This window comes from Anser anser, assembly GCF_964211835.1.
Source record: "Anser anser genome assembly, chromosome: 4".
NCBI classification, from domain to species: domain Eukaryota; kingdom Metazoa; phylum Chordata; class Aves; order Anseriformes; family Anatidae; genus Anser; species Anser anser.
In genome coordinates, this window is record NC_139724.1 from 1044071 (window position 1) to 1061724 (window position 17654).

Sequence of the window (17654 nt, forward strand, 5' to 3'; positions counted from 1 at the left end):
AAGCAGTGGAAGTCAGACTGAAAAAATTAAGTAGACAAGGTGTTTCTTAGTTGAGGCATACAAAAGGATTGAAGAGCATACAGAAAGAAAATGCATTCCAAATAACAATATTTGTAGAGGGAGAACATGCTTAAGAAACAGAGGGAGCAAAGTGAGGAAGAGTGGGAGACAAGATCCTTGAGATAATCTGGGATATGTTAAAAATCTTTTTATCATATGTGCTTGTTGGATTTCTGTGCATGCGTGAAAGAAATTCCAGTTCAGGGTGGGGAGTTAGTTTGTCAGATGCCCATGTAAGACCATCCGTTGAGCACTTTGTCATTGAAGATTACACTGGAGACACGAGTGTTTGATATTGTCCTGCACATATCTCAGAGCTTTCTATCAGGATTGGTCATGACTGAAGATAATAAAAGGCCACGAGCATATCAGCAAAAAACAATTGGCAGTTTAGGAACACCTAGTCTTGAATAGAGAAAGTAAAGGAAAAATGAAAGCAAGTGTATCTACATCACAAGAAATAACATACTCTCTTCCTCACAAGCACTCTGTAGATATCTACTGGTAAATACTCTGTTTACATGGACAAAGTTTTCATGTCCACTGAAAAAAGCAAGATAAATAAATAAATAAAGGCAGGCCCGTGCCCATGGGTTTCTTCAGAGTGGTCTGTTGCCTTTAAACAATATGAATTAAAAAATAATAATAATCAGGCACTCACTCCACCAGCATTTGTGGTGAAACTTTTATTTTGGTGCCAAGACATGAACTTCACTGTGTTCATTTTCTGTTGCTGAAGAAAGACACCTGCAAAAATATTCTGCTGTTATCACATGAGGTGAAAACACCATGCTGTGAGTTCACCCTGTGCTCAGATTTCTGGGAGCCCAAATTCTTTAAGAGGAAAGACTTCTGGTTAATAGAGCAATGTGTGTAACAAAAAGGCCACTGGTGTAGCGGCTTGTGGCAGGTAAGCCTGTGAGAATGGCTGAGAAGTTAAAGCTAGCAAATAATGGATTAAGTTAGCTGTCTAGGGACTTTGTGTTAAAAGGGCTTTATGCTTCTGCAGATTTGCAGCACAGCAGAAAACACATTATTTGCTTGCTAGAAGTTTTAGGGCAGACACTTCCGGCTGTTTCCACAAAACAGGAATGGTGGTTTAGCATTCTTTACTGACACGAGTGTTAAAGATCATAGACATGAAAAATCGTTTCCCTCCCAAGCTCAAGGTTTTAGGTAAAGCTTGTAAAACCAAGAGAATGTGCTATTTTATAAGTAATTAAGACTGATTTTTGGAATACAATTGACTTTTACTAAACTTAGGGCTGCAAACCTGGTCTCATTAGTCTTATTAATGATGCTGCTACTAATGACACAGTAGCTAGTGCTTAGGGGAGTTACCTCCTGAAAAACAGCTCCTTAGCTCACTGCTCGCACTTTCTTGCTCCGCGGCAGCGGTTTGTGAGCTTTAGCTGGCCTGGGAACACACCAGGAATAACAAACAATTTCTACAGTACATTTCCTGCATGATGCACAGCTATAAGGGATCCAAGACCTTTTGCTGCTTTTAAAAGCAGTCTTGCCAAAGCAGAAGATTGAGCCACCAAAGTCTGAAAGTCACCAGACACTGTTCAAGCCTAGTAACTGTTCTCTCCAGGCACTGATCATTAGTGTCACTGAATTACAGTGTATTCGAAATAAAGCTGATTTTCTGATTGTGTCTTGTAAAGGATTGTCCTGTTACCTCTTTCCCATGTTTTGAAGATATGGTCTATTCTTTATCTTAGATACTCTAGCCTGGTTGAATGGGATGCACAGTTGATAGGGTTGACTGTAATATATATTAAAAAATAAAATAAAATTACAACAGTTGATTTAATCAAGTTGTTTTAATTTGATCTGAGGCAAAGACTGAGGCAATTACATCTGGTTGGTTGTTTGCTTTGTTGCTCCCAGTACAGATAATTATCTGAAAGCAGCCCTGCATTTCAAAGGAATGCTTTTATTGCAAGGCCAATTTTGAAACCAAAATTACAACCACTTGTTTTTTGTTTTTCTTACAGAGAAGAGCAAGAAGAATCCTCAGCAATTCGAGTTGGTTTTGTCACTTATAACAAGGTCCTCCACTTCTTCAATGTAAAAAGCAATCTAGCTCAGCCTCAGATGATGGTGGTCTCGGATGTCGGAGAAGTTTTTGTTCCTTTGCTGGATGGTTTCCTTGTTAACTTTCAGGAATCACGATCTGTTGTTAACAAGTAAAGTACATTCCGTATCTGAATAAGAGCTGAATGCTTAGAATAGACGTTTTCCCTGTTAGTCAGTTGTGTTACAGGGTTTTGGAGGATGCATGAATTTGTTGAAATGCTTTACAAGTCAGCAGATGCATCAAGTCCTGTATTTCCACCTCTTGAGGGGAAGCAAAAGTGGTAGCAGCAATTCGCAATGCTGAATTTGAAAGCCTGTTTAGACCAGCTGTGAGCCAGGCATCTTCAGCTCTGCTTCGTCAGAAGTGGGAGGGCAAGTTGCAGCTTTGTGCCATGTTGCATGTTTTTCCTGGTTTTCCTCCTATATATGTGATGCACACCTAGGTATGATCTAAGGACTCTTAAGTCTTTTATCCATAGCAGAACTCCTTTATTTTTAGCTATTTTTGATTTAATGCATGTTCCTTTATGTTATCAGCTTTGAAATAATGCATTTCAATAGAATTTTAAAATTCATGTTTCATTTTATTCTGGCTGGAATCCTAAGAAATCAAAATTTTTAAGTATAAACTTGCATGGAAAAGAAATTCCTCTATGAAGACTTGGTATGTCACGTTTTTGGGGATTATCCACAATACGCTAACCAGTTGAACCTTTCTTCTTTCATAGCTTGTTGGACCAGATTCCAGAGATGTTTGCAGACACTAATGAGAGTGAGACCATCTTTGCTCCTGTTATCCAGGCTGGCATGGAGGCGCTAAAGGTTACAATGTTCCTCTCTGTCAAAGTAGTTCTTTAATTAGGACAAGACTCCATAACCTATAGGTTGCTAAAGACCAGTGCCAAATCCTACAAATCATAATGGGAAATTAGAAAAAAATCACTGATTGTTTCCAGCACTGATATCCCATTATTTTAACAGCACGTTTGAATTCCTTTTGTTTAGAAACAACTGACAAGTTTAACATCTGTTTCCAGATTCTCCTTATTGAGGGAAACCAGTCATAGAATCACTTAGGTTGGAAAAGACCGGTTCCTGGAGTCGGTTTCTTATTCAGCATTTAAGAGATAAGAAGGTGTTTAGTCACTACAGCATAATTAACATAATTAATAGATAACTCAGGATGTTTGTACAGATTTCTAGATACATCTAAGTAACTTGCTGTATGTCAGGGATATCCCTTGAAATGCTGGCATTTCTGTGGAGCGCTGCCAATTAGAAAAATGACACCATGATCCACCACAAGATTTGCAGGGGCGGAAAACAGCCAGTGGTGCTTTAAAATAGTTGATTTATCTGTGAGCTCTGTACAAGTACATCTCAAACTTTGAGTAGATATATTGAGCCAAAATTGTACAGCATCTCTCAAATCCCATTTCTTAAATATTTAACTAATACTTGTTTTCTTCTTATTCATAGTAGTAGAATGTATGTGTGCAAAATATTTATACATTTGGTTACCACTTCTATCAAAATGTTCTTTCCCAGTATTTGACAGAACAAACTTAACACCCATAAATGTAAATTTCCTTTTGATGTTGTTCCTATAAAAAAAAGACTTTTCAAACAAAATTTTTATTTAACTTGTATTTTAAAGTTATAAGTTGCAAGGATGTTCCCTGTGAATTATTAATATGCATATACATGTGTTCAAGAAAATAACTCATCTGAAAAGAGTAAAATATATTCCTCTGAGATTAATAAATCTTTAGAAATTGTATATGCATTTTAGACACATTGTCAAAAGCAGTGTCAGTAATTCTTGATGCGTATGGTGGTAAGTCAATCTTGCATTCTTTAGAGACTACTTTTTAAGAGAAATTGAAGAAATTGGCATTCATGATTAAAAGATAACTGTGCTGTTAGGGTGAGATTCAGCTCCGTTAAAAGTAAGATACTGTCTTTGATTGCATTTCTGCCATAGCAAGCAAATTCCTAGTTTTCCCAGAAGAATGCCATGGCTTATTTTGAAATGTGGAGTATCTTGCGGACATGTTAAGATCTGGAGGGGAAGGAGTACCAAAGCCCATTTGTGTCGGTAGACTCGGGTATTACATTTTTAAACTAGATGTATGGTTAAGCCTGGAGCATGAAAAGGGCAAATGCCTCCTTCCTTCCTTTCACCTTCACCCAACTTCTTCAGTGCTTAAGGACTTCAGAATTCTAAGACTAACCAGTTTACGTTCCTATTAACTGTCTCAGTATCAAGTGAAAAAACTGGATTTTGTAAATTTTGGTGGAAGAGCTTGTTAGCAGTACATAGATGCCTGTGGTACTGCTACCGTTGCTATTCTCTTCTTTGGAACTGAAGGTTTTTTTATCAGCAGTTTGCCATCCCAGTTTGCAAATCCTATGGCCTCATTAGAGTTCTAGATAACAATTAAAAACTTGAGTAAAACCAGCATTTACTTTATTTCTTAGTGACAGGAGTTAATCACAAGTTTTGATGCTCTGCATTTTAGTGTAGTTTGAATGTGGAATCTAGTCCAGGAATGTAATTGTCGTTCTTCTCTAAAAATAAAACGGATAACAGTGCACCCGAACTGAAGGAGCAGTATTTTCTGTTAAATTACATTTCCTTTTAATTTTATCCAGTTTAGTGTTTTTACCTTTTATCCTTGTTGCTTGTTGCATAATGCTTGTATCTAACTGAAATGTCTCTAGGAGAGGTATTTCTAGTTTTGCCCACCAAGATTTTAGTGTCCCATGTAGGAATTACTGTACCGGTGCATCATCCAAAGGATCTATGTTAGACTAAGTTATTTACTGACACAAAATTCCCAGTTTGTTTTGGGACTTCACTTCCATCAAGTGTAAAGACTAAATAAATGGTTTGGCTCTGAAGAACTTTTGCAGAAAGTCTGCACTGTTCTTAGAGACACCACAGCATATGAATGAAAATTAGGCTTGTTTATTTGAGTAACAGAATAAATGTCAATATGGTGTCTTTGCAACAGGCTGCAGAATGTGCTGGAAAATTGTTTATCTTCCATTCTTCATTGCCAACTGCGGAAGCACCAGGGAAGCTAAGAAACAGAGATGACAAAAAACTACTCAATACAGATAAAGAAAAGGTATTTTCTACTAGGAGTTCACAGGGGACTGCTATTACACTGAATTCCTCTAGTAGAGCCTTGGTCTTTTTTTACTTCTTTTCTTTTACAAAGAATTCGTGTTTAAATATATAATATTCCCAAATTATACTGTGCCCTGATGATTTAGATATAGAGAATAAATATATAGGCATTGGCCCTACAAGAACTGTGAGGCTAAAGTATGGGCCAAGCAGCAACACCCATCAGTAAAGGAAATCGATCAGCTGCAAATAATTCCACCCACCAAGAGCCTTTGCTACCTGCAAGGTGTGATTTAGTTCTACAAGAACAGACTGAGTTTTCAATGCATGTAAGTGGTGATAGAATGTATGAGCAGGGGCAACACGATTACAATCAAATCCATGTCTCGTTTTTATTTTTCATTTGGGTATTTGGATTGTGATTGGCCACCGACAGTATCTAATGTTGTCACATTTGTATTTTTTTTAATTCTGTGCAGACACTTTTCCAGCCTCAAGTAAATTATTACGAGACTTTAGCCAGGGATTGCGTGGCTAATGGCTGCTGTGTGAATTTGTTCCTCTTCCCAAATCAGTATGTGGACATAGCCTCCCTGGGTCTTGTCACAATGTACACTGGAGGAACACTGTACAAGTACAACAATTTCCAGGTAAGTGGTGCAAGTTTCCTACCTATCAGATAGTAACACCTGGGGATTGGTTGTTTTTATTTCAAAACTGCTTTGACAGTGTAAAAGTAGAGCAACTCCAGAAAAATTATTTATAAATCCCAGGGGGTAAAATTCAAATGTAGAAAGAGCAGATCAGGCTCAAATATCTTGAGACCATAATTTTACTTCTGCATAAGCTGGTTGGTATCTTAAAATTAAACCCACTTACCTACATATGGTGCCATCTGAGCAGGGTAGTCAGTTACTCCTGCATTTACAGTTAAAAATGCTTATGATAAAGACACTCCCCCCCAAAGGAAAAGCCATAACAACACTCATTTGTTTAAAATTTCATGGGAATTTTCATGGGGAAATAAGGGACTTTCTCAGTGTCATCAGCTGATCTGCAAAACCAGTTTTTGCTGAGTGAACAAGACTACTCTAATTATTAAGGCTGTACCACAAAATCCCAGCTAGCCTGCAAGGGTAGGTGCAAGGACCGGACGTTACTGAAGACAGGTTTGATTGAAAGGAATTCTACTTGTCCAAGCTTAGTAATGAATTAACGGTGGATACTTGCACATCTGTGTTTCTGTTAATAAAGCAGCAACTGGCATTTCTTGCCATTTTTAAAAGAAAAGAGATGTTACTTGTGAAAAGATTTGATGGGGGGAGGGCAGGGGCAGAGTTCACAACAGGCTGAGGGAGTGCTGGATTTCTGCTGGTTTGCTGCCACCCCGTGGTGAACTGCAACTTGTGCTTTGTGCTTTTAGCTCAATTCTGATAGCCCCCAGTTCCTCACCGACCTCAGGAAGGACATAGAAAAAAAGACCGGCTTTGATGCAATAATGAGGGTTCGGACAAATACAGGTAATGGTACCCGTTGGGAATGAAAATAAATATGAATGCGTATGAGAATATATAACTATAAATAATACGGTGCTGAAGTGCTCTACAGATCACTCGTAACATCAGGCTTCCTGTTTTAACTTCATTATGTACCTTTTGAACAGTATAGACTGGTAAAATGAGTGTGCCCTTACTGTATATACCTACTTAAATCTGCAAATACGATTAAGGTTTCTGATCACTATGCATGCATCCTGAAATGCAAATAAGTTGTACAAAAGAGGGTGTTGTTGCTGGACACTTACATGTTCTTTCATTACTTCAAATTAAACTAATGTTCCTACTTTTCAACCAATCATTCTTGCCTCAAATGCAAGTATTTGAGAAATACAAACAAATAAAACGGCTAAGTGAACAGTGCAAAAGGTTCTCGGGGGTCTCTGAGCCACAGCACCCCTTCATGGCCCATCAGAACAGCTTTGCTTGTCCTCACAGAAGGTGTTGACTGAGGCTGCGCATGCGTGATGGGAAATGGTTTCCATTTTAGTATGCACAACTGAATGACCAAAAAAGAAGTCACAAAATAATGTCACTTATACTTGTGATTTTTAAATAAAATAATATGGTTTGTTTGTTTGTTTTAATCTGGCTACAGGCTTCAGGGCTACTGACTTCTTTGGTGCCATTTACATGGACAACACCACGGATGTAGAAATGGCAGCGGTTGACTGTGACAAGGCAGTGACGGTAGAGTTCAAACATGATGACAAACTGAATGAAGACAGTGGCGCCTTAATTCAGGTAAAAAAAAAACTTAATGACATACCATGTCTTGAAATTGTGAGTAAGAACTTCTGCAGCCATAATAATAATAAAAACATCATGCCGTAGCACTGAGGGGAGGAAGGTACAGTTTGCACAGACTCTGGAGTCATAGTACCACTAATAAAGTAAGTTTTCAATTAACTAGCCAAAGTTCGCTACCTTGCAATGCCAGGCTGTTCCAAAACTCAAGAAATCTGTGCTTCCCTTCTTATTCTGCAATAGGGCATGCCTCAGTAATAGTTCCTGGAAATGCAGATTAGGCAATAATTAAAACTGGCATTTCTCTGCCTAATTGCCAACACTTGTGCTAAGCCTGTGCCTAACAAAAGATGTACCCCAACCATCAGCAGATAATGCGGGGTTGCCATTTACTGTTCTAGGTATTTTGTCATGACATTTTTCTTTTATCAGTGGCAGAAAATGTTACAGCTTGCAAGGTTTTGAACTTACTTAAGCCATGGAATTATCTGAACTTTCACTTCTGCTCTGCTTAGCTTTTATCTTGCCCCTGTAAATACACTTTATAGGCTAGCAGTTAATCCTTGTACAAATACAGTACTGTGGAACATCCGGTTTGGTATGTCTGCCGTCACTTCCTGGAGCGGTGCTGCAGGAGTGACAGGAAAAGTGCGTGCCATGTAGATGTTGTGTTTACCTGGCTTCCCTGTGACAGGGATATGCGGCAGATCCAGTGCACGTCTGACTGCAGTCAACTGCAGTTGGTGTTTGCCCTGCAGACTTCGGTTTGTAGCTGTAGACAAAATGATGAGATTCTTTTTTGATTGTGGTGCTAGGAAACGAGCATGTGCCAGCAAAAGGTTAGTAGTCAGGAAAGCTTGAGCTCAGTTCCTTTACTTTTCATACTTGGAAAAGGGGTTTCCCAAATGCTAACATTATATTAAAGCAGAATTGGAGTCATAAGCAAATTCTTAAATTACCCCTCCAATTTTAATATCTAAGTCAGTGGAAGGGACGAGATACAGGGGTGGGGTTTGAAGGACTTCATGTCACTTCATAAGCAATTTATTCATGTAAGAAGACCCCCCCCTTCATTTTTCAAGATTACTAAGTTTTTGTGTTGCTGTTGCTGATAACATGATAAGCAGATACTTCTCAGGAAGCGTCTGATCGCTTGTATGGTGTCTTTTCAGTTACATTCCTTTGGGGCACTCTTCTTAATAGCATGTTCAAATACTACACAATTACAGGGGATGCTTTACAAATTTCTAATCAGTGGTCTCTTGTTTTCAGATGATACCATCAGTATGTAGCAAATGAGAGAATAATAAGCCTTTCAATCAGTCATGTAGTTGTACACTTTTCATGACATTTATATACTTTTAAAGCTAATAATTTTTATAATGCATTTACATGTCTAATCTACTTCCACAAAATGTACAGGTATGGTGTTCCTCTAGTTCATTAATGCTGAAGCAGCACTACTAGGCTGGGCTGTCCTTGGGACTAATTGCATGCCTTTTATGCACTTAGTGGTGGCTCTTACACAATGGACGCCTTGAGGATCGACTTTTTGTTTTAAACTCGAAATGAATGGTAATTGGCTCATCTGTTGCAGTGTGCTGTCCTTTACACATCAATAAGTGGACAAAGAAGACTGCGCATACACAATATCGGTTTAAACTGTAGCTCCCAGTTAGCTGACGTCTACAAGACTTGCGAGACGGACGCACTTATCAACTTCTTCGCTAAGTCAGGTAAAGTTATAGCAGATTGGTTTTGTTTCCTTTTTGCTTTCTCTAGGGGTGGAAGAAGAGGAAGGTAGGAGAGATGAAGTGATTGCCTAGTGGGAAATTGTGTTTTGTAACTTGCTATTCCAAGTCTCAGCAACTAGCAACTCTATTACAAAGTAGAAAAGAGAACTAGATTAGGTATTCAGATATACATACCATAAAAATAATGCTGGGGAAGGTAGCTAGAAATAGGTAATGCACAAAAGCGTATAGGCATTTTTTTTTGTGAAGATTAATAAGCATCCTCTAAAATGATACAGGAAAGACTGAAAAGGCACCCATAGAGGTAAGTTTTACTACATTAAAAACTAGCAAAATGTAGATACTCTAAAAGTGTCCCTGTTATTAACATACTCTTTTGTTCTTCTGTATTTGTAGCTTTTAAAGCTATTCTAAGCCAACCCCTGAAGACAGTCAGAGAGATCCTGGTCAATCAGACGGCTCGCATGCTGGCGTGTTACCGCAAGAACTGTGCCAGCCCGTCGGCAGTAAGCCAGGTAAGGACCTCCCTGCCTAAGTCAGGCTATTGCAGCAGAGGAACAACTACCCCTGCAATGTCAGCAGTGCCAGAAAGGGAAATTTCAGGACATACTTCTCATTTTTTCATCTTCTTTCAAGTCTAATTAATGGCAGGTTTGATTCAGTGGTAGCAATTGCAGCATATGGAGGCTGTTGTTCTGGGACAAATGGCAGTGCCATTGAGGAAGCTGATTATCATGCTCATACCAGACAGATGAGACAGCTGGTTTTCTTCCTGCTGAAATTATATGCTAGTTCACAATAAAAGTTTTCATTTTTTTCTTCTGTACTGTTAAAAAAAATTAGTATTTTGATTTTTGACAATTAAGACTGTTATTGTCAAAGTTGAAAATAGCACTGTAACTCAGTAAACAACCTGAATTTACGTGTAGCTCTCTCAAAGAGTGCTGGAGGGATAAATACCTGATGTCTAGATGGGACCATACTCCTAGGGAAAAAAAAATCCATGGTGATTAAAATACAATTTAACAACTCCTTTTTTTTTTAAACCAAAGGGTAGTAAGAAGCTCTGAAACATAGTTACTTTTATTCCACACTAGTTGAAAATTCTCTCCGATTATGCTATTGCTAGCATTTTCAAATTCTGTCAAATTTAGTAATAATCGTCAGTTTCCCCTTTTTATATATACAGAATATTGGGGGGGGGGGGGGGGGGGGGGAAGTTTACTGAATAAGGTGCTTTCAAATTCTTTCAGCAACTGTTTCTGAAAAAAGTATTTTCCCAGTTCAAAAAAAGATCCAAAGATGGATGGACTAAACTCCAATCCTATAAACCTTTAAACCTGACTTTTTCTTACAACTCCCAAGATATTGCCACATCTCTTCCAGCTTTTGAGGCACTTCAAAAGGTAGCTGGAAAAGGTGGCTTTTTTCCCACTTTTCTGAGTAAAAATTGGCTATTTTCTACGTGAATGCTGAAGTTAATAGTGAGGCTGCAGCACTCCCAACAATCTTGGAGGCATTCTGTTTAGGTTATTATTTCCTTTGGTCTCCTCTAGACTGTATTTTCCAATTAGGCTTTTACATACCATGTAATGTGCTTCTAAGAATCCCAAGTCTGGGCAATAAATCATTTAGTGACAGTGAAGACCAAATGTTAGAAACAATACCCATGAGATATTTGCTCTAGACCTATATTTCCCCTCCTATTTTTTTTTAAATCAAAGAAAAGAATTAAGCTGTAGTATGTTTGAAAGCCCAGCTGTCATTCCCCAGCACGTGGGATACATTAAACAACATGTGTTCCCTGTCCCTCAGCTCATCCTTCCAGACGCGATGAAGGTGCTGCCAGTGTACATGAACTGCTTGCTCAAGAGCTGCGTCCTTGTTGGCAGACCAGAAATTCCAACTGACGAGAGAGCTTACCATCGGCAGCTGGTCATGGCCATGGGGGTGGCCGACACCCAGCTCTTCTTCTACCCCCAGCTTCTGCCAATTGTAAGTGTGCTGCCTGCACATCTGTTCATTTTCAGTGAGGACAGCTTTCAGTGTACTGTGATGTTTTAAATTGTACAGATGCAGATTTTCTTTGTGCTAGGCAAGTGTTATATGACCAAGCTGGACTGTATTTTTACAGTGATGTAGTTGCTAGCTGAACTAAATTGAGGAGGGAGTGCAGAAGCTCTAGTTTAAAGTAAATGGGTAAGCAGCATGATCAATCCTCGACAGCAGCATCCTCTCACTGTACTTCTAACAAGATTTTTGCCCAGACTAATGAAAGGTGCCCACTTCAGTAAAGCTCAGCACTGGCATGCAAGCATCTTAATACTGTGGAGAAGTCTTCCTTAGCATGCAATGTGTAAACTGACAAAAGTGCGACTGCTCTCTCTATATATTCCTCTCATCTGGAAAGGAGCCGCTAAGGCATGATAAACCTTTTAATCTTTATTTTTTACCTTAAAATCACCAGGTTTGCAACTCTGACTTTTGTCCCACAGCACAGCCTGGATCTGAAGAGTGATGCTGTCCCAGCTGCCATCCGCTGCTCTGAGAAATGTCTCTCAGAAGGAGGCACCTTCATTCTGGCCAACGGTCTGAGCATGTTCCTGTGGCTGGGGGTCAGCACACCCCCGGAGCTCATTCAAGGGCTTTTCAACGTGCCATCCTTTGCACACATCAGCACAGAAGCTGTGAGTATATGAAGAGAAGCCAGTCAAATTTTTCAGAATTTATGATTTATGGTAGTCAGAGACCAGTGAGAGGGATTTTCAGCATTCATCATTCAGCTAAGAGGAGAAACAGGTGACCAGCAGAAGGTATTAAGACACCAAAAGCAATACAAAAAAACTGTAATAAGCTTTTACCCTCTGAGCAATTACAAGAGAGAAGCTTTCAAAGTATCTTAAACTTTCACTATGACAGATACTAAAATCCTAGTGAATATGTATTGCTCAAACAGGAACAAAGCACTTGGTAATAGCTAAAGTGTCTCCTGATAATGAATTTTAACACTGATTACTTTAAACTGAAAAATGCCTTACAGACAGATGAATTATTCTACAAGGTTTTGTGAAGGAGGTGGCACTTCCCAGTTTAGAATGAAATGCACAGTAAGTCACACCGTAAATATCAGCAACTGGTCTTGTATGAATTTGTAAGAGATGCAACTGGAATATAACAACCTGCAATGCTTCACTTCTAACAGACATTACTGCCTGACCTGGACAATCTATACTCTAAGAAAGTTAAGTCAATAATGGAGCACATCCAGAGCCAAAAGCCCTACACCATGAAGGTAAGACTTGTCTCTGCCTCAACTGGTTCCTCACAGCTGCTGAACAGAACAGGACAGGCTTTGACGAAACTTCTCCGTAGCTGTACAAGGCTTTACATAGCAGGAATGGCCATGTACACCAGGGAGTTTTAGCATGCCTTCTAGGGGCAAGTACCTCAGATGTACCTAGTTCTCCATCCAAGGCGCTTTTCAAAGATAGGCAGTCTGAAGGTCACTGTTTTTACTGTGCAAACCTTACTTTGCACTAGCTGTTGGCTGCACGCAAGTCTTGCTCCTGTGTTCCTAAACACAGCTACTGAAATGTGGGGATTTATTAATGTGTGTCCCCCCCCCCTTGGTAGCACATAATAATAGATACAGAAAAGCGGTACTAGCATTTAGCATGACTGTATCTTAAATATATATATTTACCTCTTTTCAGCTGATGATAGTGAAACAGCGGGAACAGCCAGAGATGCTTTTCCGACAGTTCCTGGTAGAAGACAAGAGTATTTATGGAGGAGCTTCTTATGTGGATTTCTTATGCTGCGTTCACAAAGAGATCTGCCAGCTGCTCAATTAAGGAAACTTGAGTACATAATTTGTCAGTTGCTTTTTGATTTTGCAAGAGGGACAGTAATTGGTGCCTGAAGGGTAGCCCACAACCTCACTGTACCCAGGCATTCTGCTGTGCTTTACTGAACCTTTTCTGTGCTCTTTTTGTACAGCTTCATTTCACACAACTCTCACTGAATATTTAGTTTACTTACTCAGCTGTAGAATAGGAAGTTCTGCGCTCAGGTAGTAATCTTTCAGGAGTCTCGATTCTTTCTCTAAATTGAATTGCCAGATTTCAAACTGTCAATGCTTAAAAGCATATGATAGGCATTTTCAAGTATCAAAATGCAATTTAGAAAACCAATTATTTCTTTTGCTAGTCGTAAAGCGTTCTAAGAGCCAGGAAAGATGCTAAAAAATTTACATAGAAGAGGAAGAAGTTATAAGATGCTGCTTTTTCTAAGGCATACAGGTGAATAGGTTTTTATGGCAATCCTGTAGTTTGATTTGAGTACTTCAACGTCCTGCATGTAAATTTTCTAAACAATAATCCACTTTTTCCTGGAAAAGACACGTTATTAGCTTCTACAGAAACAGAGTTCTGAGTAACCCTCTACACCCATGGTTACTCAGGACACAAAAATGCCTCTGTTTATATAAAACTGGACTTGAGTAAGTTTAACAATTGACCACAGGACAAATGGTAATTGAGCAATGCTTATTCTGAGTTGTGTAGTTAATGCCACACTGTTATGGTACAATTTCCCAGTCTTAAGGGCAGCAGTTATTTTAAAATGCTATATAATTAAATTTTCAAAATTGAACATGTTTGGCTTTATGTTAACTGGAATACTCCCAATACAACTTAGCTAAACATCTGCTTCCCTCAAAATTACAGTGGCAGGTCAACCATAAGACAGTTGACACATTAACCAAAGGTTAGTTCTGGTGCTATAAAAAGAAAGCCTCGTGTTTAATACCAGTCCTATTACAGTGACTTCCTCTCAAGTAACTGATTTATTCATCAGTTAACGCTTTGAAAAATAAACTTCTACAAATATCAATATTTAAGGTAGAATTTAGAAAGCCAAAATCCTCGTGTAAGGATGAGCTGTTTACCTCAGACATTTCTTCAGGCTGGTTGTAGCTGTAGGACCAATGCCTCCGTGCATGAGATCTGAACTTCTGCAAACTTGAAAAGCTGTTGTTACAAATACCAGTGTTTCACCGAAAGGCAGACAGACCGACCGAAAAACCACCTCAAAAGAAAGAATCAGACTTGGGCCTCAATTAAAAAAAGAAGTGCCTTTGACCATGCTAGTGTCACTAATTAGTATTACTGATTTTCATGTATACGATAAGCAGGCCAATGCATATTTTTGGTTTGACAGCTTATCAGAACAGTTGTGTCCTTGTGCATTGAATAAGAACTCTTACAACAAAGGAATGTATTACAAAAGGATACTCAAACTGAATTCAGCTGTCAAAACGAGCACTTTGTAGCTGAAGATGTTACCTTGTAAAAAGTATTTGTTGCCTTTCCCCATCAGTGTACTTTGTAAAAAAAAATGACACTAGCAACTCTTAAGTGTAAAGACATAAGCAATTATTAAATATAATTAGTATGTATGTTTGTCATAGACTAAGGTCTTTTTTTTTTTTTAAATGCTCTTAGCCTCTGTCAAAAGCTACACAGTACCTCTTAAACAGCAGCATCTAAAACTAGTACCCCGGGACACTGTACAGGGCTAGTTTAAAAGAACTAGCAATGGAAACTGGCCTCAGGGTTCACACAACTCCCTCTCTACCCCTTTCCCTGGACACAGAGCAAAACAACATAAAAAGATCATAAAGAGACTTCAGAGGTCAGGCAAAATGGCAAAGTTAAATTAGCAACAACAATTAATTCCTATACAGCATAAATGTTTTTGGTATATGTCCAAAAGCAAAGACTGCGGCTTTGGCTACTGTATGTCACCGTCTCCTACTCAAATTTTAAGGACAGGCAAGCTTATTTGGGATTACAGACTTTCAGTGTTTGGATCCTATTAGCATCAAGCCCTGTTTATGATAAGGACACTCACTGGAAGGGGCAAACTGGGTCTCAAATGTGCCAAAACAGCATGATGAAAAACAAACGAAAAACAGGACAAGTAAACTGTTTTAGAAAAACAAACAAACCAAAAAAAAAAAAAAACACAAAACCAAAAACCACTTACCCTGTGAATCAGGAAAGGGGAAAGATGCTGCAAGTCTCACATGGCACGCAGTGTAATTAGGAAAATGATTGTACCCAGCCGCTGAACAAATAGCTCAGGCCAACTGCAATGACTAGGAATCCCCCCTCAGAGGCAGGAGGACAGCGAGCTGCTCACACAGACAGCTCCTGCCCCAGCCATGCTTAGAAGTGATTTCCTTACCCCATGCCTCTGATGGCCAGAAGACCGTGGCTGTACCACAGACATGCATCTTCGACTTAGTCGGTTCAGGCCACATAAATAATGCTCATCAGCAGCTTTAGGACACCTGCTTTACAGCTAGAATTCTGGATCAAAGCATGAACGTACTTCCATATTAGATGGTTTTTTTTTTTTTCAGACCAAAGCAGCAGAAAATTGATCACTGGTGCTGCAGCTAGCCAATACAGTTGGTAGCAGGTTTGCCACTTCCCCAAATTCCATTTAGCATTACAGACATAACTACATCAATAAATGTACAAAACTGGTAACACAAACCAGCAAGTGTTCAGCATTACTACCTCTGACAGGAGGTGGAGAAATACCCAGCATCACTCTCAAATGTCATCCACGTCACGTCACAGGGCTAGAAGGTAAAGGCTTGGTTTGCCTGAATGTGCCTTTAAGGAAAGGGACATCTGGTTGTGGTAGCACAGAAGCCAGACAACAACAGCGCTTCTCTACTTGCTCACAGCAGCTGGGTCACAATGAAAAGGGAGCATTGCAGAAAGGCAGTGGGACCATACGCATTGGCACCACTGGTGTCCTGTTTGAGCTACCTCTGACTACAGACATTCCCAAACCACGCTGTGTTGTGCAGCCTCAGCACCACCCCAGCAAAAGGGGAGGAAACCAGCCACGCTGAACACTGAAGTCACACACCTACAGCCGATAAACCTTTCTTTGCCTCTGTTCTGCTATGCAGGGCCACCAACCAACTGCACTGAGACACCCTTCTTCTGGACAAGCACCAGGACTTTGAGCTCCACCTTGCACTGCTCTTACTGATTAACAGTTCCTATTTTTATAGACTTGAGTGTTGGCTAAGCCAATTGTTTTAAAGCTGTTATGAATGAGATGTGATACATAATTTGACAAGTTACTAAAAAGTATTTAATATATTCAAATAGACTTCAAAAACTAGTGGCCTGGCAAGCCAGTATTACGTATTAAAGCCAATTTTTACACTGCCCTTCACACATACAAAAAAACCCACAGACATCTTCCATGAATTTGGAAGAAGCAACAACTGAGCCATTTGTTTTGCTAACTGGTGGAATCACAACAGCATCTATGTAATTATAAGACTACCCCCTGCTTTTTTGGTTTCAGGCATGAGGAAAGAAAAGAAGCTGTCAAAATTATACTTGGAAGAACAAAAATAACAGCAGTTACTACTTATTCAGATACTTCCATCCTCATTTCTTGTAACTTTTTTTTTCTTAGGTGAGTGTAAGCGAGCATAAACAATGAAGGAGGGGAGGACTTTTTTTTTCCGAATTGTCCTCTCATGGGGGTGGGTATTCAACAAGCTGCATTCAGGTTTATGTCCTCACACAATAGGAAAACGTCTACAGCCTTCCACCTTAGGAGAATTAAGATCTGAGTAGAAGCCAAAAGAAAAGCAGAGATCCATCACAAGCAGTGTGACATTTTACTCCTTCCATTTGACACACACAAATCTAGTAAGAAGAACCTACTGAGACAGCAGAACCATTTTGTACCCCCACGTACCTGCTCTGTACCACCCGTTACTTACCATATCCCTTGACTTTCTGCTATTTAACTCCCATTTTCAGATCAAAATTGTTGAAGCCTAAACTCCACTGAACAAAGTGTTCAGTGACTGAACATAGACACCGAGTCCATGTGCATGATACTGCATTGGAGAAAAACCTCAGAAATCTCCAAGAGGACTGCATCTCTCACATTTCAACCAACTTATCACAGCTGGCTGTATCTGAGGCAGAAACAATTCTTAGGCTGGATGTAAATCACACAATGATTTACAGCTGACTGATGTTTTGAAATCCCTTTGACGCAAAATGCCAGAACATCCTGAGTATCTTGTCAGTGCAATTGTCAAATCCTGCGCCTAATTTACAGAGGGTGTATACGATATTCAAAGTACTACAAACCTCTTCCAGAATGGAGAGGCATGACAAGACCTAGACAGGCGTCCCAAATCAGATTGGTGGCATTATGCATTTATTAAAACTGGAAAGGAAACTTGTTAGGCTTTTTAATCTT

At 39.4% G+C, this 17654-nt stretch overlaps 1 protein-coding gene and 1 long non-coding RNA gene across 6 annotated transcripts in view; one reads left to right on the forward strand and one right to left on the reverse strand.

The window, feature by feature from the left end:
* Window positions 1-14809, forward strand: part of LOC310898754 (protein transport protein Sec24D-like) — a 52352-nt gene extending 37543 nt beyond the window's left edge. For all 4 annotated transcript variants that reach the window (XM_083834182.1, XM_083834184.1, XM_083834185.1 and 1 more), the window contains exons 12-23: window positions 2064-2255; window positions 2874-2967; window positions 5163-5279; window positions 5761-5931; window positions 6705-6801; window positions 7436-7581; window positions 9182-9320; window positions 9735-9853; window positions 11154-11333; window positions 11834-12025; window positions 12541-12630; window positions 13052-14809. In XM_083834182.1, coding sequence (XP_083690308.1) covers window positions 2064-2255; window positions 2874-2967; window positions 5163-5279; window positions 5761-5931; window positions 6705-6801; window positions 7436-7581; window positions 9182-9320; window positions 9735-9853; window positions 11154-11333; window positions 11834-12025; window positions 12541-12630; window positions 13052-13192 — 1678 coding nt within the window. In that variant the 3' untranslated portion in view covers window positions 13193-14809. The remainder of the gene's footprint in view (window positions 1-2063; window positions 2256-2873; window positions 2968-5162; window positions 5280-5760; window positions 5932-6704; window positions 6802-7435; window positions 7582-9181; window positions 9321-9734; window positions 9854-11153; window positions 11334-11833; window positions 12026-12540; window positions 12631-13051) is intronic.
* On the reverse strand, window positions 1871-13181 carry LOC310898773. 2 transcript variants are annotated; one of them, XR_014583693.1, is made up of 4 exons: window positions 13042-13181; window positions 11792-12023; window positions 8261-8395; window positions 1871-5231 (listed from the first exon to the last, which is right to left on the reverse strand). It is a non-coding gene; the product is annotated as an uncharacterized lncRNA (long non-coding RNA). The 2 variants fall into 2 exon arrangements; XR_014583694.1 differs by having other exon boundaries at window positions 5097-5231; window positions 8261-8356.
* Window positions 14810-17654: the final 2845 nt, after the last annotated feature.